Consider the following 22435-nt stretch of genomic DNA (forward strand, 5'->3'; position numbering starts at 1 on the left):
ACGACCGAAGGACCCGTAACAATAAAACAATCCTGTACTTGTTTAGGGGTTCATTTCAGGGAATATTTGCCAAGAGTATCATTTGTTTCCAATACTTGTTAAAGGACAAGTCCACCCCAACAAAAACTTGATTCAAATAAAAAGAGAAATATTCAACAACACTGAAAATTTCATCAAAATCGGATGTAAAATAAGAAAGTTATGACATTTCAAAGTTTCGCTTCATTTCACAAAAACAGTTATATGAACGAGCCAGCTACATCCAAATGAGAGAGTCGATGATGTCATTCACTCACTATTTCTTTTGTTTTTTATTGTTTGAAATATGAAATATTTTGATTTTCTCGTCATTGTCATGTGAAGTTTCATTCCTCCCTGAACACATGGAATTCCATTATTTTAACATTTTGTGCTTCAGGCAAGGAGGTCCTAATCGTCAAATTCGTAAAAATTGAAATATTGTATAATTCAAACAATAAAAAACAAAAGAAATAGTGAGTGACATCATCAACTCTCTCATTTGGATGTAACTGGCTCGTTCATATAACTATTTTGTTAAAAATAAGCGAAACTTTGAAATGTCATAACTTTCTTATTTTACATCCGATTTTGATGAAATCTTCAGCATTGTGCTTGTCTGATTTTTCTCTATTGATTCAAATCAACATTTTTCTGAGGTGGACTTGACCTTTAAGGGTAGGGTTTCACACGCCAATACTTGTTAAGGGGTGCATTTTCAGAATATGGAAATTACATATTTAGGGTGCTTTTCGAGACCCCATGGTCGTGCATGGTATCCACTCATGCAATACTTCTAATGCATTAGACGTAATATAGCAGGATGGAAAATAGAGATTTGTTTGTTTGGGGAAAGAAGTTTGTTTGCCTTCTTCCATTGTTTACATTCCAGGTGTTGATTCTATTTGCTAGTTTTTCTGGGCCAGGCTAGTGATTGGAATGTGGAAGTGAAAGAGGGCAAACTGAGACTGGGTTGCTAGGCGTTCAGGACTCATGGAAGTCCATTGGAACTTCAGTTATTTTACTACTTTGCTTCTTATTCATGTTCTTCGGCTCGCTTGCATTCTTCAGTGATATGAGACAGAGAGAGAATGTGAACAGGTGTGGAAGCAAGGAGTGCTACTAATTCCTTGGTGGAAGTGAGCTGTGTGGAGTTGTAGAACGAGAGAGCTGTAGAGGGAGTGGCTGAAGTGGGGGAGTCGCAAAAGAGGATTAGTTGACCGAGAGAGTAGTTGGGGGAGTGGTAAAGAGAGTTACATAAGTTGGAAGAATAATGGAAAGCTGAAGAACTTGAATTTGGAATCAGAGTACACACAATAATTAGTTCCATTTTATACACTAACATTATAGGCAGATTAATTTCGCGCATCACACCAAAAGTGACAGGGTCGATTTGGGAAAGGCTTTTCTCGCCACGTGGTGTTTGACCCAAAAGGGGATAAAAGGGAGAGTGTTTAGTCCACAATTAGCATTTTTTTGTTCCTGATTTTGTTTTGCTGCCGTAGGCCATGTCGGCTTAATTTTCGTACTGTTGTCGGTTGTCCAGCCCAGAGATGCGACGTATATTAATATCCAGCATGTAATTTGACTCTGATTTAGAATAAAACCTGATATACAACTTAACTTCATCGAACTTGTCATTCTTTGACTCCCGTCTTTTTTTTGTACGTGGGCAGCGCAAGACGGTGGGTGGCCACCGGCCGTCTTGCAATGCTGTGCCACTACAGTAACATAGACCAAAAGCTTCGGTCTCTGTTTTATTGGTTGTTCCGCTGAACTCCGTTGGCTCCACTCACTAATTACAGAGACCGAAGTTCTAACTTGATCTGTACAGGGACTTAATGGCCATATGTTTATGTATAAATAAGTTCAGAAAAACCAGTAAGTGGAGTTGTGCGACAGCCAAAGTCACTGTTTTTTCCCCTTTTAAGTCCATTAATCCAAGTGATCCGCGAAGCGATGTCTACGCCGTGTAGATTAACGACGTTGAGATCGAAGCCGAAATACAGCCATTTCCGATCACGATATTTTGAAAAGTGGTGGATATATCGACATCGAAATGTGACTGAGAGACTTGTCATGATTTTTAGGAATAAGTATTGGTGATGAGGTATGCTGGTAGTGGTAGAGGGCCGGTGCAAAACTGCATTACTTAGCGCCCATTTCAGATTTTCAGGACAAAACAGAATTTGCCCAGTTCGTTATTATAAATATTAAAATAAAGACAAAAATCAATGTATGATGGTGGGCCCCAAGTCTGCGCACCTAACAATTTGAGTTAAGATTTAACATGAATTTCTTCTTATTTCACAAAATCTTTTGGTTAATAGTGTTCCTTACATTATTAAGAGTAAGTGTACCAAATTTCTCATTAAAAAATGAAAGAAAATATAAGATTTTCTTGAAAAAACCTCGGGCAGTCATTTTCAGATTGAAAAAAAAATGGTACCCCATGTCTGCGCACTCATTCACTTTGCACACGATTCGGGGATTTTGATGACAAAGGCTGCATTTTGAGGCCGTCACATGAAATGCCCTGAATTCATTATTTTTCCACCATTTTGAGTCGGATTTTTTAATGAATACCTGCCTATGTATTGCATGTGTAAAGTTCGTGCCCGTTGCGTATCTTCTTTTACTAGAATCGCGCAGATACGCGGGTGCGCAGACTTGGGAGACCGCGCAGACATGGGGGAACTGACCATACCTCATTTACCGACTAGTGGCGGCTAGCGGCTGCACAATTGCGAGCAGTCTGAGAATTTTTTTTAGATATCAAAATGTTTATAAAAAAAATCCTCGAAACAGACGGCTGCCAAGTAGTGCCAGCTGTCTACAATAGTCTAGACTACCGTTAACTTACACAGAATACAATACATCGGTCAATGAACAAGCGTACTTACCGGTATACTTTAATCAAACTTTTTCAAAGGCAGATTTAGTCCCGGATAGTCAATAAATTAAGACGCACCGTACGGTCTAAGTACGTTAGATATAAATTACCGGGCTAAATCAGTTGAAACTACCCATACACAATCATAAGATAAGCTTAATTCTAAAAACAATCATTCAAAAATACTTACATTCGAGCCTGATCGCTAGGAAGTCAATTCCGTACTATGCCAACGCGAGATACTAGCGATCGCGAACATTAACAAGCACCAGAAGCAACCCCGCCCCCAGCAATGCAGTAGTGCATGCTGCGCTGATCTGACTCGAGTAGAGAGCTCGATCGACCAGTGGCAGTGGCTTCACACCGTTCAAAACTTTCACTTTTTAGATTTTAAACAAACGTTTTAGCATGGGAGTAGCTGCATGGTTTTAGCTTGATCGCCAGCTTTTCAAATTACAAAAGTACAATAAACACAACAATATATATTGTAGGCACTGAATTGGTGGGGGGGGGGGCGGCCTCTGTAAAAACAGACAGATGAGGCCTTGATAAAAGGGCCTTTTTCACCAATAAATGCCTTTTTTGCCAATAAATTACATTGTACATTGTATGTATGCCTATGCGAAAACGCGCGGAAACGACATTTCCAAGGGAAAAAGATTCCTAAATAGTTTGATTCTTATTCTTTTTCTTTTCGAGTTTCAAGATTATTAGAGTATCCCAAAGGAAGCACACTGTCTGCAATGGAGAGAGAGGACGATCTGTCGAAGGACAGGATCCGGGTAACCTGTAGATTTAGGATATTGATTTTCTTTATTTTATTTTATTTCTGCATTCACATAAATATCACATCAATATAATAAGAAAAATTCACCGAAAAATATAAGAGGAAAAAGGGGGAGTAAAGATTGAGGATAAAGAAACTAAAAGGAAATAAAGGAGGAATGAATAACAGAAACGAAAAGAAAGAAAGAAAAAGTAACGAGTTGGCAGTAATAGTGGTCGCCATATACCCAACAACATCTGGGTCTCAACTTATTAACGGGGTAGGGCTTGAAATAATATGACTTTAACAGATGAAAAAAAAACAGAAAATAACAACGCTGAAAATTCATCATAATCAAACAAAGAATAACAAAATTATGACATCTTAAATTTTTTGCATTATTTCAGTCAAAAACAGTGCTATTCAATTATGAGCAAACTGATTATGTCATATCCACTTGTTCTTTTTTTTTAATATATGAAATTATATTTATTCAAATTTTATGCTCAAACTAAGTTAAACAATGGATTGAAAACTGATTTAATACTTATAATATTCATTGTTGTAACTTATTTTATGACAAGGGAGACATAATTTTTCTCTCATTTCCATCATTATGCTCAATTTTTTTTTACGAAGTAAGAATGTTCATGGAAATGGAATAAAGAATTGAATTTATATATATATATATATAATATATATACATGAAAATATGAAATAAATGTTTAAACATTATAACAAAAAGGAAAGTGGGAATGAGACATCAGCCCTCCAATCGATGGGCATACAAATTGTTCAAATCAAGATTTTGAAAGTTTCCGTTTGCTCAGTAAGTTTAGATATTTGAGCCCGGAGTATATACATCGCCTTTTTTTAAGGGTTGGGGCGGTAGGCCTAAACGGTGCTGGGGTGCTGTTTACCGAATCTGTACACATATAGGGGGTGGTCATGTGAAAAACCGATAACCAACAAAAAATGTTTAGATTTAGATTTTTTAGATTTTATTCGTTTTCCGTTCACAAAGCACAACAAAATCAAACAATACATAGTCAAATTCAAAGTACATCAATCGAAATAAGGTATAAACAATGAGAATTAATGCAAACTAAAGTAACTTTGACTATAATAACTATGACTCTGATTAAAGGTGAATATGTTGTGTCGCCGTAACTGATTCAGAAATGTATACCGTAAACGAAACGCAACATTTTCAACCCTGAACCACCCATGAACAACTTTTGTTGGTTGTCATTTTTTGTTTACATGACGACCCAGCAGTAAAGGCCTACTTTATTATTACTACAAAAGAAATTGAAACTCCTCGTTTGTTTGGACAGCAGGTTGAAAAGTGAAAATGGCTGATATTTCTAGTAAGTATGGAATCGTCTTGCTATGTATATGATTTGATGAATGTGATCTCTTTTTCTTCCCCCATTCTCTCCTTCTGTTTCTTCCTCCTTTTCTCCCTCTCTTTCCCATCTAATTACCTTACACTGTCAGTGACTTGTACGCCATTTTTTCTTTTCATTCGCTTAGGCATATACCTCATTCCTCTTTAGTGGCGTACCTAGGATTTTCCACAGGGGGGGGGGGGCAAAACCGTCCGCCAAAAAATTTGACAAGCAAAAAAAAAAGGTCTTCAATCACAAATAAAGGTTATTGTAAAAAAGGTGTTTCATGCCCCCCCCCCCACCGACGAGTCACGATAGTGTTCCTCTTGACTCTACATTTCCACAGATCACACATTTCACATGTTGGGGTTTTGCATCATTTTGAAAATGCCACATCATAATTTTGTATGATTTTGATTTTGCATAATTTCAAATATGCCACGATATTTTTGTTAAAACCGTTTTACCGTACAATAATATTGATTGCAATTAGGCTACTGGCTGCAATGATTGCGATGATCTTCTATCTATCTATCTATCTATCTGATATAATTATGAAACTATACACTGCCTTTCTGTATAAGTCACTTTGCTTTTTGTGATGTCATCCTGGATGTCATCACACCGTATTTGTATTGCATGCATGGCAATTTAAAGTGGGTGGAATTCCGCTTTCGGTATATGCACAGAAAATTCATGTGAAAATCCAACTGATGTAATTTTTTTAATGTAATTTTAATGAGATGCCTGGGTGAATATACGCTCACCGGAAAATTTAGTTAGGCATCATTTTTTTTAGGTTTTTTGCGATGCGTAAACTCCATTGTGAAACGAAATTTCATAACAAACAATAGTATTCAATTCAATTCATTTCAATTCGATTCAATTCAACTCAATAATCAATGCAACTGATTTTATTTATAGAAGACAAGGAAAAAATGTTTAAAACTGGAGAGAAAAAAATTATGGCTGTAAGAAAAATGAAGTCACTTAGACTATATCATCTATTCTTCATTATTAACATAGGCTTGATTTAAAGGAAATTTTCTCCTCATGGCATCTTTCTCAATAAACATGACCGTAATGATGTCATAGTCATTTTGAAACGGAGGAATGCAATCATTACTCTATGCATTATGATGATAATTTCTCTTCAAAGGCAATTGGATTTCCCATATTGTGTTTAGAGTTTTGATAACTTTTTAAAGGTTATATCGTTCTTATTTTATTTTGTCTGATTTTGTTTAAACTTTCACCCATCGAAATAGTATATTTCTGATGTCATGTTCATTCTTATACAAAATAACTTCAGACTCGAACATTGAGCTGCAGTTTAGGACTGCAGCTGTTAAGCACCCTCTAGATGGCGCAATTCAACAATCATTCATTGCTCATTTTGCATGATGAAGAAAATAAGACCTGGATGAGAGTTGGAGAGGCGCTATCTGGATATGGAAAAGGTTAATTCAATAACCATGACCCCAGGCCTTCCTCCCCCCAAAATTTATGTGCACGTAATTATCTTGAAGTTAATGATGATATTGAAAAATTACAATGATTTGCCAAAATTGAGTAAAGAACTATTAAAGATCAAAAGTTTTGTGAATGTCAGTCAGATAGCACATGGAAATTCCTTCAGGCTTTAAACTGGAATGGAATAAATCGCCTGGCAATGATATTCCACTTTTACTTTAGATTTTTCATTTTATGTATTTCACATCTTAATCTTGCGCCCTGAACTCGTCGATTTCGTCACCTTTGAATTTCCCGAAATGCATCACTCTGCTCTCTAGAACACGTATAGCATTATTTATTATACACGGCAAGGCATTTTTTACACACTTGATATTTCAATTCAATTCAAATTTATTTCCACATCTGATTAAGACATGAACAAATTCATATGCAAATAGTATATAAATATACGAGGTAAATTTTGAAAAAAAAAATCAATTTTTAACTTTATTTTGTTTCAAAATATGGAAAAGGCCTTGAACATGAATAATAGTCTATACAGATGGATACTTTTGTTTCCTTTTCCGATACAGTTTCTTTATTATAATAACTTTTGAATTACAAATTTTGTATTACAATGCGATATATCTCATTTTATATCTTGATGTATTTGATTAAAAAATGAAAATCGAATCGATATATAAGCCTATTTGTATATTATGTTAACATAATTTTCTTCTAGTTAATCTTACTGTAGACCTAATATACTATAGATTTTCTTTATCATAGTATTTTTCTATTCCGATATGCAGGGGCTGCACCACGTATTCTTTATAGGGGCAACCTAAAATGACATATTTTCCCCCAAAAAAATGAATAATTGAGATATAGAGTTACAAGAAACCTCTATTTTTGACACTCTTTCTTCTTTTTCTTTCTTCTTGATTCTCCTTCTCTATTTGTTCTCCTTTTTTAGTTGAAAAAAAAAATGTTTAGGTGCCCCTCCCAAGCTCTTGTGTCGCTTGTCTGTGACGATTTGACATCTTTTGTCTCAATGTTTGCATACCACACGATTTTAATAATTTTGGCTTGATAAAGAGATGAAATATTAAGTCAATTTAATGTATCAGTTGTAATTCAGAAATATACCAGGTAAAATTGGAAAAATAAATATGAGAAAGAGGTAAAATACACACTTAGGGCAAGTTAATATCAGTTATATAGCAGAAATATATCAGTTTAATCTGAGCAAACTTTAACAAGAGCTGAAATACAAACGTTAGGTAAGTTCTTAGAAATACATCAGTTCAAACTGAAATAAAAACCATGACAATTAAAGAGCTAAATACAAACTTGGGGCAAGTTAACATCAGTTATATAGCAGAACTATTTCAGTTCAAAACGAACAAACTTTAGCATGGGAAGAAATAAAATTCAAGGCAAGTTAATATCAGTTATAATCAGTTCATAACTGAACAAATCTAAGCATGAAGTAAAACTTTTTTCAATTGACATTTATAGCCATTTTATGTATTGGAGTACATTGATATCAGTGGAGGAGTAGTCTTACCTTACATAACTATTACATTGCCAATGCGGCCAATTCCAAGTCTCCATTGTGTTATACAGTGCGTATAAGTAGAATTGTAAGACCAATTACATTCATTTATTTAGTACTTTTCTCTTTATGGATATTCATAGCATACAATGATTAAGAATATTCCAGAATGTCTCAGTAAATCTTTGTTAGGCATGCATATTTAATGAGATGGAGTAATTATTGTTATTTCTGGAATGTCCCAAGATAGACAATAGAGCCTGTCTGCAGTGAAAATGACAATAGGATTAGCTATGTTGTTTACATTGTTAATTTCACTGAGGGCATTCAAGAGTCTTCCAGACTATTCTAGAAAGAAGGATAGAAAGAAGGATAGGCCTACTGTTCTTTTTGTAGACAATAGAAGCTTCCAGAATAGTCGAAATTTATCAATATAAGCTGGCAGTTTCTTCAAGGATTCATCATATCAGATCAGAACTCAAGAGTTTCACAACAGACTTTATGTCAGAGTATATTTTATTTCCAACTAGTATATAACATTTATCCTCTGTGGAATTATATTTATGTACGCCATCAATGAACTGTTTCCAGTTACTTTGAGAGAGGAATTCTCAGTTCTTATCGAGATCATCAAGCTGTTTTAATGAATGCTTTTCAACCCGTGGATTGTTAAAATTGACTGTTAATCATCATTAACATCGTCTTCATAGAAATTTCAACTCGTTACAGTGACTCTTGCTATTTATCGTGCCTCAACATCAATTTCATCATCGCCATTATTGTGAAATTTAATGTACGGAATCTTCGCCAACCAACTTGGATTTTATTTGGATTTAATACAGGACTACCATAACTTTGGAATATAATCAGAACTGCCACTTCAAGACTTGTAAGATGATCTATTTCCTGTAATAAAAAACGAAATCAAATTTAAAACTAAATTTTCACTGTTATTTGTTGGAGTATCGTAACAATGGGTATATCACCAATTTTTACAACTTTTAGAAATTCATAACTATCTTTTAATTGTCGATATTGTTCAAACTTTCTTGATTTCACCTATTTACTTGACTGATTTATTTTCTTTTCTCTAAAATCATTTTTTTTTATTTGGGTTGGATTCCCCTTAAAGGCAAGTTCTCAGATTATCCATTCGAATTGAACAATCTTCTTTTTATTTCAGTTTTCTTCTACATGACAATACATGTATAAAATAACAAATACAACAAATATATTTTGACAATATATATATATATATATATATATATATATATATATATATATATATATATATATATATATACACACACTAAAAATTCGAATGTTAAATCAACATTTGAAAGGTTGGAGGAGTGACAACCTTTTCCAAATGTTAATTCAACCTTGTATAAAGCTGAATCCAACATTTTAAATGTTGGGTAGAATCATTTAAAGTGGTAAATGCAACATTTAGAAAATGTTGTCACTCCTCCAACCTTTGAAATGTTAGTTAACATTTCTTGTGTTCAGAGTGTACATAAAGATGGATCGGAATTGTAAGCAAAAATTCTTGAAAATAATGACAAACCGAAACATCATGAGCAGGATGGATTAAAGTGTCGATTAAGTAAAAAGAAAGAAAAACAAACTAACAAACACTTGTTATAATAATCATGAAGGAAAACGATGATGATGGTGAAAATGAAGATGGTGGTGGTGGTGGAAGTAATGATGAAAGTGGTACGGGTAGTGGAAAAGGAATAGGAAATGATTATGACACAAAAAGTTAGGAGTAAGAGGATTTAATTGAGGTTGGAAGTGGATTCCAAATGTCAGGACCATGGTGCCTTAAGGATCCCTGGGAAATAAAAAGGTTTGGATTAACTAAATGTAAATTAGGAGAATTACGATTGGGCAATCATGAATTGATTTATTCAAAGTATAAAAAAACGAAATGTTGGTGGTAGCATCCCATTTAAATGCTCAAATATGTACAATAAACTTTGTAGGGTATTAATTTCAAACACTGTCAGAGTAAAATAATGGTCTGGTGTGAGATAAATTTTGTGAACCGGTACAAATGCGAAGCGCTTACTTTTGCATAAGTAAATATGATTTATTTGTATTTTATTCGTGGAAGCCCATACTAGATTGCTGTACGTTATCATTTCAAATTTTAGCATGATTAAAGAACACACAAACTTAAGGCAAGTTCTCAGAAATACAGTTGAAACTGAACTTAATTTCAGCTGTTTGCAAACAGTGATAGGTGTGTTCAAGGAATGGGGTGGGGCAGAATTTTGATGATTATTATTTCTTTTATGTAAAAAAATGTTTGCCTTTTCTCTGAAAAGGTTTTTCAGGCCCGGGGGGGGGGCACTTCCATTGACGAGTGGATACGATGCGCGACCACGGGTTCTCGAAAAGCACCCTAAACACGTATTTTCCATATTCTGAAAATGCACCCCTTAACAAGTAATGGTGTGTGAAACCCTATCCTAACAAGTATTGGAAACAAAACGATACCCTTGCATGGCAAGTATTCCCTGAATTGACCCCCTAAACAAGTGCAGCGATATATGTCACGGACTTCGGTCGTCGGTTTTACCATCACCTACATCATTCGGTTTAGTACGGCCCCACCTACCACACCTCATGCAAAACGTAGTGTATGTTTGGGCAAAATAAGTACATCCTTTTGGCATTTTTGTTTATACCCTCGCAAATTTGACCATAAACACATGGCTCTCGTAGCGAAATAAAAATACCCTTTTTTTCTTCATTATTTCAGTGTTTTTTACACCTTTTTACGTAACATACGTAATTTGCCCTATCTTGAAAAAGGCATCCTTTTTACATGTTTTATGGGGGGGGGGGAGGTCACGCATACTCTTCAATGCAAGTGCTCCCCCCCCCCAAAAAAAAAAAACAATAAAAAAAAAACCGGTAGGCCATGCATGCACTGATTTGAATTATAAATGGAAGTTCTCTGCTTCTGGATACGTAGGCATCTTAGCGATTCTGACATTAATTTCAGCTTTATACGATGGATAGAGCCCGGTTCGCTTGGATCCTGAATTCAAGTTTGTTCCTTTTGAGTATCCATCCCAGTGGTTGCCAGCCACACTAATAATGTCTCCAGGTTTCATTTCTATCTCTTCGGGTCCACGTGGTTTGTGCTTGTAGAGGGCGGTCTGATTGCGGCCATGCATTCCACAGAAGAAATAGATATCATCAAGGGATCGGAAGTTTGCAGAAGCACCTTCCTCATGTAAATACTGCATCATCTCATACACCGCTCGAGACACCTGTTTTAGGCAGGAGAACGTAAGCGGGAAAGTGATTAATATTTGTTTAAAATATTCTCTTTATTAAAGAAAAATTGAACTTTGGCATGTGTTAAAATAGAAAAATATGAAAGATAGAATGAAGAAAAAGCTTGAAAGTTTTACTTTTTTGCGAGCGAGCAACAAAAGCGAAAAGAGATAATTAATATGAATATTGCGATTTATAGCACTTGCAAGCCTCGGTAAAATACGACTGCAAGAGGAATCTAGTACTAAATCCAGTCTCCATATTTTCAGAGGAGACATATCCCAGCCTTCTTCGATCACCGCATCTTTTAGTCCATCTATTTCAATGATTTTAGCTAGATTCGATATTTTTACAAACCTGCGAAGAAAATGTGCCGACAAAGAAATCAGTGCGAGAAAGGAAGTAGATATCAAGGATGATGCCGCGTAAGGAATCATCTGAGTATCTTGATGAAAGGCCAGCCGATTTAGCTATTGAATGATCACCAATGAAGACATAATCGGGGTATCTATAACATTAAAAACATAATTCATAATGAACTTATAGACGTGAAAGGAAAAATACTAAGGATTCGAATGATATGGAAGAAACAGTCAGGGGAAGTTTCAACTTCTACAAATATATAGGACAGCATTTGTTTGAACATAAATTATGACGAGAATAATTATGCAGAATTCATAATCATGGGTTGCTGCAATTAAAAGTTTTACCTTATACAGGATGCTAGTAACGAGACTGAATTTGAACCTTTCTTGGTGTGAAAGTATAAAAAAAGATGCACACTTTCACAGTGTCACTCCAAATATTGTAAAAATTCACTATTGAAAGATAGAAATCTCACTCCATTAGGACTGTTTCCTCATCTCACTCTTGGAAGAGTGTGATAAGGGTTCATAATAGCTCCTTTACATATAGAGAGTAACTTAATTGATCTGCTGATTTAAGAGACGTATAAGCCTAGGTGGGTAATTTTGTCACTCCTCAAAGCCATGGTTATAAATCCCCGCATACATTCGTAATTCCGAAGCTTCGTTATTCCGAAGGTTCGGATATTCCGAAGATTCGTTATTCCGATGGTTCGTATTTCCGATGGTTCGTATTTCCGAAGGTTCGTAAGTCCGAAAACGAAATGAGGTTCGTAATTCCGAAGGTTCGTTAGTCCGAAAATGTAATGATTAACGAACCTTATTTCGTTTTCGGACTAACGAACCTTCGGAACATCGAACCTTATTTCGTTTTGGGATTATCGAACCTTCGGAATAACGAACCTTCGGAGTAATGCCACAAATTTTCGGATTAACGAACGCTTTTACGTTTTCGGATTAACGAACATCGAGGTATAGGTAATTTACGTGTTTCGGAATTACGAACCTTCGGAATAAAGAACCTTCGGAATTACGATTCTTCGGAATTAAGAAGTGTAACCAAAATCCCCCATGTATTGGCCTTTGACATTTGAACTTAACTTTTGAACTTGACCTGTAGATACTTGTTGAGCCTCCATTATGACCAGGCACGGATCGGGGGGGGGGGGTGCGGAAACATTCAATGACGGCGCATTTCGTACAATATCCAAATCGCTAATTACCGATAGTTATTGAAAGTTTATTAGTATTTCGATCCTAGAATTTTTTGATAATCTTTGGAATTGAAATCAACTTTATGGATTATTTTCATACTCACTTTTCCTCTGCCTCTTTGAGAAGATTAGCATCATCTGTTGCCAGGTAAATTTTTCTGACTGGCACTTTTTGCCTCCTTTCAAGTCTCTGGTAATATTCTATAGCGTGAAACATGTATTCTTCTATCGCATGGAAGGACGCCTCGGTCCCAATTTTATCCGTCCGCCTGACATGTAATCTGTCATTAACAAAGGAAATAAATTTATTTTAAAAATACACATTGACTAAAACACTTCTGGGCTCCGTAACACAAAGGTTTGCGATGAATTGCAAATGTGAAAGAACCGCACTGATTTGGTCCCTGGCCAGTATTTTAAACCAACTGCGCATGTATATTGATATTGATTGGCCAGTTCATTTGCGATTGATCGCTAATCTTTGTGTTACGGAGCCCTGGTCTAATTTCTCGTCTTTTGGTAATATTCTTCAACATGACACATACAGGTCTATATTCGCCTATATGGAAGAGTGATTTACCAGTGATCGTTCAAAGAAAGTGTTAATGAGGTCCTGTTCAGTATATTTTCAATATTCTCTTTAGTGATTGGATAAAGTGTTTATTCTCTAAATCTTTACCAGACCCCATTATTAGAATAAATTTCAGGGACCGCGAAAAGGTTTTAAAGTTGGAAAGAGAGCTGACCAGCATGTCCCTAAAACGGAATCAGATGGTAATTTTTACGGTTTTTGGGGTACAAGTTCTTCGAAAGGAAAGGGGGAGGCTGAAGCCCTAATACACCCCCCCCCCCCCGGTTTTGATGTCCATGAACGTTGCTCCAATACCCCCTTTTAGTGCTCCCGCACTTACAATATATACCGTTTACCAAGATGGCCTTTTTTGTTTTTAAATATCACACCTTAATAATTAACTACAATACCTTTCAGTTCTGGATAAATCATTATCAATACCAAGTGCCTTAAATTATTTTTTAAAAGAGAATTTCACGCAAACAAAACCAACCGCAGAATCTCCTACTTCTTGAAAAAAACATAAACAGTATCGTTGGATTTACGGGAAAAATAAAAATAATTTTCGTGAAAATCAAGTCTCGGAGCGAAATCGAGAAGTATACACGCGATATATTAACACGTTATAGTGAAATGGGTTTGTTTGAGAAAGATTCACAGAAAACAGACAAAGTTGGGCTTTAATGATCACTTCATCCGAGTGCACATACAATGAAGATATTTTTTGATTAACTTTCGGCATCCTAAATTTGTTCTTATTCGAACTCAGTCACAAATCCCCGTTTTTTAACGTTTAGGTTGAATTTAAAACTCTAGACTAAAAGTTTTGGTTTAACTTTGGAGCGTCAAATGTGAATATCATCCCTAGTAACAGTAAAGATTTATTTCTTTCTCTTCCTGTCTTAATTTTACCAAATATCAAGTACTAATTGTAATTGTTTGTGATTGTGATCGATTTTTGTTAATGCCTTTACTTGACTTAATTATTGTTATAATATGAAACGTACATGTTCTCTAATTTGTATTATGATTTTATGTTATTCCTTTTTTCCTTAGGAACACTAAAAGCGATATTAATGCAACGTATTATTATTATTATCATTATAATTTATCATTTCAATTGACACTAAAATCATTCATGCATGGATGAAGAGCACAGTAAAGATATTATAGGCAGTTTTCCCAACCGCGACGCAAAATGATTCCAAGAACACTGTAAATCTATTGACAATGTCCGTCAAAGGACAATGAACAGCTGGGAGGTCTTTGTCGAAAATTGATGAACCGGAACAGCAGTTTTGTCTCAAGTTTCGTAGCTGACGACAAAAAATGCTAATATGTCCAGAACAACACTGCTGTTCTGATTCACCGTTTTTGACAAAGACTTCTTGGTTGTGCTTTGTCGTGAAAGTCATTTGACAATATATTTTTTATGTTATTGAAAGCGTTATGCGTTGCGGTGTGAAAATCCCAACATACTCTTTAGACAAAATGTTTTTGGCTCCCCTTATTTCAGCACAGAGTTAGACCATGGACTTACTGGGGCAATGGGTGATTTCAAGTTCAGTGTTGACCTATTGGTGTTGGTGTTAGGTCATTGTTTACACGAGTATAACACCAAACATTAAATGAAGATGATCAGATGATCCTGAAAAGTCACTCACTGGTTTTTGAGATGACAATAATGTACTCTGGATCAATTTTACAAACCAGAATATATTTTGGAGTCAGGAGATGCAATTCCAACACCAACACTATAATGCCAACACCTGACTTGAAATCACCCAATAAGCCAATATAAATTTATATTCATTTAGGTTTTTCAAGTTAGTCAGTTTTCCTTTAAGTTTTATTTAACTTAGTCAGCATAGCTTTATAATTAATTTTGTTCAACTTAGTCATCAAACGTTCGGTTTTTATGTCATCTTAGTTGACATATATTTTTTTAGATTTAATCTCATGTTATTCAGCATACCATAGGATATTGTTTCAATAGCGCAATGAGCCAAAATTTTAAGGGGGCCAGAAATGGCAAAATCTTTAAAACGCTATAGCTGCTTTCAAACCAAGCGAGCGAGCAGAAAGTTCGACATTTTTATTACTCCAATTTGGTAAAAGATTTGGACATATTTTGAAAATAATATCATATTTCACCCTTCTCTCTTTCCTTTTTTTTTTATCTTTGTCGTGAAAATGGGGGGGGGGGTGGGTGTGGTGGGGCAAGGGCCCCCAAAGTCCCCCCAACTTACGCCACTGTTTTGTTCATTTTAGTCTGCAATCCTTTGGTTTTATTTCATCTTAGTCGGCATATTTTGTTACACTTAGTCGACATGCCTTTCGATTTTGTTCAACTTTTCTTGTTTATGTTTAGCTATTGCCTGCTTTATTGTTCGAACATAATCTATATGTCATGGTATTTCTGATAATTCATTTTGTTTAAACTTTTTGTATTCGAACTATTTAATTGATAAACGTCATTGTTTTTATTATTATCATTATTTTGTACATGTACCTCCCAACTTGAGTAGGCAGTTTTCTTAGCTAATTTGTGATACGAAAATACTTTATACACTGTACATTTTCTTTCTTGTATGTTAAACTGTTCAATGTTACTGATGTATTTTACTTAATCGTTTTGTAAAGCGCTTAGAAACACCATGTATTGAGCGCTATATAAATTATTATTATTATTATAACCTTAGATTTTTTCAAATAATTCGCCATATATTCGGTTTTATTATTTTTAACGAAGTCGTCACACCTATAGATTTTGTTCAACTTAGTCGACACATCTTTATTTCAAACAAGTCGTGATATCTACACTTTTATCATGATTCTTTTCTCTCTTTTATTTCTCAGTGCAGTCGTCATGACTGCAACCTTTGGATTTTGTTTCAACAAAGTTCTCTCTTCTCTTTCAACTTTTATTACAAAGAGGGTGGGGGGGTCCACCCATAAAGGTAGTCATATTTAGAGGTAATTTCCTGGTAATTGGTCGAGACGTAACCTTATTTTTACCCTCCTTAATTTCTTCTTCCCTTTTTTCACTCCTTATGACACCGCCCCTGAACACCCAACTCACCCAACGATGGGATGAGTAAACCCAATAGCTTCTTTCATCTTGTCGATGTCCTTTTGGAAGGAGGGTTGCGGTCTCTGGATGTACATCACCAATTGTCCCATCCACCATACAATCGGATTACCATGTAGCCTCATTAGCCTCTGGGAGATATCTTGGGGGATGGCCAAGGGCAGCCAATCTGGGCGAGGATGAAAGCCACCAATGATCGGGAGGGTCAACACTTGAAGATCTTCGAAACCTTGTTCTGAAAAAAAAAACAGAAAACGGTTGTATTCAGTAGGCCTACTAGTATTTATTGGGAATCTTCAACCAAAATAAATACAAACGAATTTTACGATTTTAAATACATATCATACGCAATAAAGGGGTTTGACATACTGTATATATTGTTAAAGTTTACATTATTTTGAAAAGGAATAGGAATTCCTTATAGAGATGTCTGCATTTTTTTCAATATAATATAGCATGCATGATAAGAATTTGACCAATAACCCCACTAAGGTTTCCATCTTTAATGAAGATTTCGTACACTTTAGAGTTTGGTCAAACAGGTACCGGCAAAATTATGTTTCACATGGGGGGGGGGGCCAAATAGCTCATGATTCACATGTGGGGTGCCAAATTCATGTTCAACCGGGGAACCAAATAGACATTAAAATCGGGGGGGGGGGTGCCAAATTAATGTTCAATCCAGGGCGTAAAATTGACCTAAACCATGTTAATCCTAAGAGGACTGGGCTACTTGAGATGTATGGAGGACTGGGAGGCATGACGGCCCCCTTCTGATCTCGGCCGCCGTTCGCGCCGAAATTTGTCACGCACATTCTTTAGCACATAAACTACAAGCCAGAATAAAAAAATTCTGAAAATAATGATTTTCTGTTATTATGAAGAAGATATGCAAATTTATTCGTGAAAAAGATTATTTGCATATTTAACACCCAATTTCACTTCAAATTCCTCTTTTTTCCAGACGTCATCTGAATTTAATTCAGATGCTCCTCAAAGAAAAATTGCGAAAGCAAATTTTTCCTCATGTATCTCTTTGTTTTCATGTTTTGCTTTCTTTTTTCCAATGGAAATTATTACAGACCATTTAACAATTAAGCAGACAAATTAGAACGAAAAATAATCACCCTTTTACGATCTTCATCTCCTGTAGACTTAGTGCACAAAATATAAAAATGAGTCACGTGGCGTCGCGATGCTAGGGCCTATTGTCGCAAATTTGGTCTTAAAAGTTGCGCGAGACGTCAAAAAATGTCATAAAATTTTGCGGCGCCATCTTTTCGTGTGAAATATCGCGTGAAGCGTTGAGGGGGTTGAACTTTGGGGCGCCAAATTCATGTTCGACCGGGGAACCAAATTGACATGAAATGAGGAGGCACCAAATAGACTTTAAAATAGGGGGTGCCAAATTAATGTTAGACCCCTGGGGCACCTTTATTTTGATGTTTGACTGGGGCGAAAATTTCATGTTTCATATGGGGGTGCCAAACTCATGTTTCACGTGGGCACGCAAAAATGTTTAAAAAAGGTGCCTAATTCATGTTCGCACGGGGGGGGGCAAATTGACCTGTAGTGAGGGGCGCCAAACTGACCTTAATCTTGGGGGCGGGGTGCTCAATTGATGTTTGAATGGGGGCGCCAAATTTATGTTTGACCTTGGTCTCTAAAAAAAATTAAACTGAAACAAGGGGCGCCAAACTTATTTTCGACCGGGGCATCAAATTCGATTTTAAATTGTCTCGGGTTGCCAAATTGCTCGTAATCAATTATTTTTAGGAATAAAGGAGGCACCGAGTAGATGTTAAACTTCGAACTCATACAGTGTTGCAACCTTGAAAGAGATCTTTGGATTGGCATTGTGAACGGACCGGGTCCGAAAATGAGTATGTTTACATCACAGCTCATTCATTTCACCCCCCCCCCCCATCGGTCACAGAAAGCAATTTCTGGTGAATTTCAGTTAGTCTGAAGGCACAGACCCTGTATGATTTTAAAGTGGTCTAAAAAGTGCAGACTATTATGTTTGAAGATATTTTTGGACTTTGGTTTTATGGTGGCTTCACTTCATAACTCTCTTCTTTCTGACTAATATTTATATCACTAATGATAAACGGTGGTCTGTGCTGCAAACTAAGTGGATTGAAACGGGTTCGAGGTAGGTTTTATTTGTGTTTACATCTGCGTATAGGTGGTCCGGGGCCGGCCCGACTCCCGAGTCCTACCCGAGACTACCTACATGGAGGTAATCTCGGGTAAGGGTTGCACGGGGACCTACTAACATCGATAAGGCAACAGAAATTCATTCGAGCCAACCCAATCTCTTTATTTATTCTGATATGGCTGATTGATAAAGTGTATGAATATGATTGTCCATCTATACCTATTCTATATATCACCAATTTTGGAACTATATTCTGACCGACGGAAGGATAAGGACTATTTTACTGTTTCAGGTTATGAATTTAATCCCTCAGAAGATTGCTTTATAGATATCGATTTATTTTTAGAATGAGTCGGTCTATGGACCCTTTTCTGGTCAGATATAGATCGTCAGATATATATCCTATCCACTGGTAGTAAATATTTGACCCCCCCCCCCCCGAATTTCATCCTTGTTTTTTATGAATGTTTTTAAAGTGCCATTTTAACACGCGAGTCAGGGGCGGATCCAGGATTTTGAAATAGGGGGGGCGCCAGCGGCGAGGGAGCGAAGCGACCGAGCGGGGGGAGGGTGTGGGAGGGGGGATACCCCCCTCCCACGGCAAGGACTTTTTCAAAAAATCATGTCCAAAAGTCGTATTTTGAGAGCACCTTTAGAAGAAAAATGCACACTTAAATCACTGTAACTTCATGAATAAAAGACATATACTGACTCATTTAGGAGCTGGTTTCCAGTCACACACCGTATAAGCGGTCATTCAAAACATACATTTGGCAAAGGCTCTTCACTTGCTTGCATCGTGTGATTGAAACGTCAAATTTAAATGATACGAAACTGAGACTTGTAATCGATAAGTTCCGAATAATCCATTCTGTTTATTGTCATTTGTGTATTTACATTATGTGTTTCAAACGAGAATTGTTTAGTCGTATGGCAACATGCATAAAATTTGGTTCTTTTTTCCCCAAAATGCACAGTAAATTGTTACAAACTACAGAAAAAAATCATCATCTTCTGGTAATCAACTTTTTCCCTCGTATTATTATTTTCAAATCATCTTCAATAATCCAGTCATTCTGCACAACCTCAAAGTAATATAATGCTTCTTAAGGGGATTCTCATCATTTTTATTGCTTACGTTCAAAGTCTCTCATCGCGTTGCCATCTTAACTTATGACCAGCCAGGATGAAATTGTATTTATATTTATTTTAACATAAGATAATCAATTTTTACGAAGCACTTGTTAAAACTATACCACAAATAATTAAATAAGGTCAATGATAAAATGCTAGAAAATACATGTAAGGAGCTTTGATATCCAGTCCATAATTGTATAAGTTATAACTATCAGTGGCAGAAAATGTAAAATAAACCGAGGCTCGTCTTCGGTATACTGAGTTCAGAAGGCATTTTGTAAGCTTTTCATTTATGAAATTACAACTTGTTTAGACCATGAATTCATATAGGCTTCCAATTTGATGTTTTTTCTACATGTTGAATCAATGTATACTAGCTTTCCAACCAACAAAGTAAATGTTGTAAACTGTATTGATTGCCTTCTGTTGGGCAAAGCTATTCCTGCCAAGTTTGAGCTCAATCATGACTTTTATTTTTTTAAGATGAAAATATGGAAAGTTTATTTATGCAAGACTTAATTACTCACACTATAATATATAAGGGATATACTTTTAAAGCTCTGCACTATATAGATCCCGTTTGCTGCCTGTGCAAGTCTCGAGGTTCTGTGGGCATAGCCACAAAATATTATATACGTTTTTCGTAAGTGAAATACTTCAGTAAATAATTTAATAACGAATATCACACCCAAATGTATTTCTATGACATGCATGATTAATTCAAGGAAGTTTTGCCGTACAATGCATTATCACGTAAGCGCGATTGGAGGAATGTTATGAGAATGTCCCGCTTTAGATTTAATACCGTATCCTCCCATTTTGTCATAATTATATTGTGTTAAGATACTGCATACTTAACTAGTTCATCATCATTACAATGTTGTGATTGCTTTCAGCTAGGTTTGTGTCTGTTCAGTGGTGTTGATCTTTTTTTTTTGCGTAATCGCTGGTACAAATTTAGTTTCTGAAAAAGAGATAATGATTTTTTTTCATATGGTGGAGCGGTAAATAGTTATTTAGTCTGCAGACTTCTATTTCATTTTTTCATACCATCTTAGAGAAAATTGTGACTTTTTTTGGTCTGGGTTGCAAGATAATGGTTTTGCATTAGGGTTACGGAATAGGAATAATGTTTAGGACTTACAAATTGGCCCGTGGGTTTGGGAAAATGGGGGATTTTACGCTTGTAAAACATGAAGAAGGACCACTGAATGTGTACTAAGCGCCAATGAACCATGCCCGATGACCAATGTATTGATGTTTCTGGTGCACTCTATGTATTGTTTACTATCAGCGATTTGCGCATACATTATGTGAAATCCCCAAAGTTCGCAAGGTTATATTTTAGTGCCGAGTGGATTCATGAATAGCATTCTTCTGGGATATTTCTGAGCATACTTGTCAACGATTTTTTTTTCGATTTTTTTTCGATTTTGCTGGCAATTTTTTTTAAAAGATATATTGTGTAATCAGCAAACCTATAGATTATCAAACATTAAAAATGGGGTAAGGGGGGGGGGGTTAATGTCATAATTTCTACTTTTTAACAATACACAATGTGTCCTCGGGACGTTTTTCCCCAGCACGAAAGTATTTTTATTCTCCCCCAACCCCCACCCCCCCCCCCGTCACATAAAATCTTCGCTCCTTACGCTGACATATAGCTGCCTATACACAGCAAACGCGGAGTGGGGTCGACTGGTGATTGAGAACATACAATTTTGCTCCTTGATAATAAATTCGTGGAATGATTGCTTCGGCGAAACTTAGTTGGGGCGCCCTGGATAATATGCCTCTGAATCTACCAGAAAGTGTAAAAGTTAGTTTACATTAAATACAAATATGTCTGACCTATACATTTCAGTGAAAACGTACATGACCAAGGCAGAATGATAATGCTGCGCACGTGGCGCCCGATATATATAGGGCTTCATCTTTGAGTGAAGAATAATCTCGGGATAGACATTATCATTCGCATCGTTGACACTTTCTCTCGCGATCTGTTACTTACAATTTACATGTATTTGCCATAAAGACGGACAAACGCATGTTACAAAAAACACAAAATTTCGGGAAAAAAATGATATCCAATCCAACATCTTCACACCAGGCGCGCCGGAACACTTTCAGTTTTGGGGGGGCAAAATCCCGAAGGGGGCACAATATATTTGACAGCGTGAGATACCGAAGCGATCGTGCGGGAGAGGGGGTTGTAAGGACTTTGTGTAAAAATAGAGTATAAAAGTTGCGTTTCTAAGAGAATTCAAAAATAAATTTCTTGAGAATTAAACATAGAATTCACTACGAAAGACTATACTCAGAGTTTATGAGAACCTATAAAATCTACGCGCAAAATGTGGTTTTTGTGTCTGATCAATTAAATTACGTAATACGCTAATATTGACTCAAAATACCAGAAATTTTTCAGCATTATCCTTTCAGAAATATTATTTATGAACATTTACATACACGGACGACGCGAGAGAGCACAATTATCATAAGTTTCAAGGAGTGTATTAAG

The 22435-nt window shown here is 36.0% G+C and overlaps 2 protein-coding genes across 4 annotated transcripts in view; both read right to left on the reverse strand.

Annotated features, from left to right (window-relative positions):
• Positions 1–3187, reverse strand: part of LOC121418739 (alpha-(1,6)-fucosyltransferase-like) — a 62660-nt gene extending 59473 nt beyond the window's left edge. The window contains exon 1 of the mRNA XM_041612815.1: positions 3102–3187. The gene's annotated coding sequence lies outside the window, so the exon portion shown is untranslated. The remainder of the gene's footprint in view (positions 1–3101) is intronic.
• A 7822-nt stretch (positions 3188–11009) lies between these two features.
• The window catches only part of LOC121418741 (alpha-(1,6)-fucosyltransferase-like), a 31983-nt gene continuing 20557 nt past the window's right edge, over positions 11010–22435 (reverse strand). For 2 of the 3 annotated variants that reach the window (XM_041612818.1, XM_041612817.1), the window contains exons 7-10: positions 16608–16851; positions 13059–13235; positions 11733–11883; positions 11010–11368 (exon numbers count right to left, since the gene is read on the reverse strand). In XM_041612818.1, the coding sequence (XP_041468752.1) occupies positions 11033–11368; positions 11733–11883; positions 13059–13235; positions 16608–16851 (908 nt within the window). In that variant the 3' untranslated portion in view covers positions 11010–11032. The remainder of the gene's footprint in view (positions 11369–11732; positions 11884–13058; positions 13236–16607; positions 16852–22435) is intronic. The other variant, XM_041612819.1, reaches the window with a different exon arrangement.

This window comes from Lytechinus variegatus, chromosome 7 (assembly GCF_018143015.1).
Source record: "Lytechinus variegatus isolate NC3 chromosome 7, Lvar_3.0, whole genome shotgun sequence".
Classification (NCBI taxonomy): domain Eukaryota; kingdom Metazoa; phylum Echinodermata; class Echinoidea; order Temnopleuroida; family Toxopneustidae; genus Lytechinus; species Lytechinus variegatus.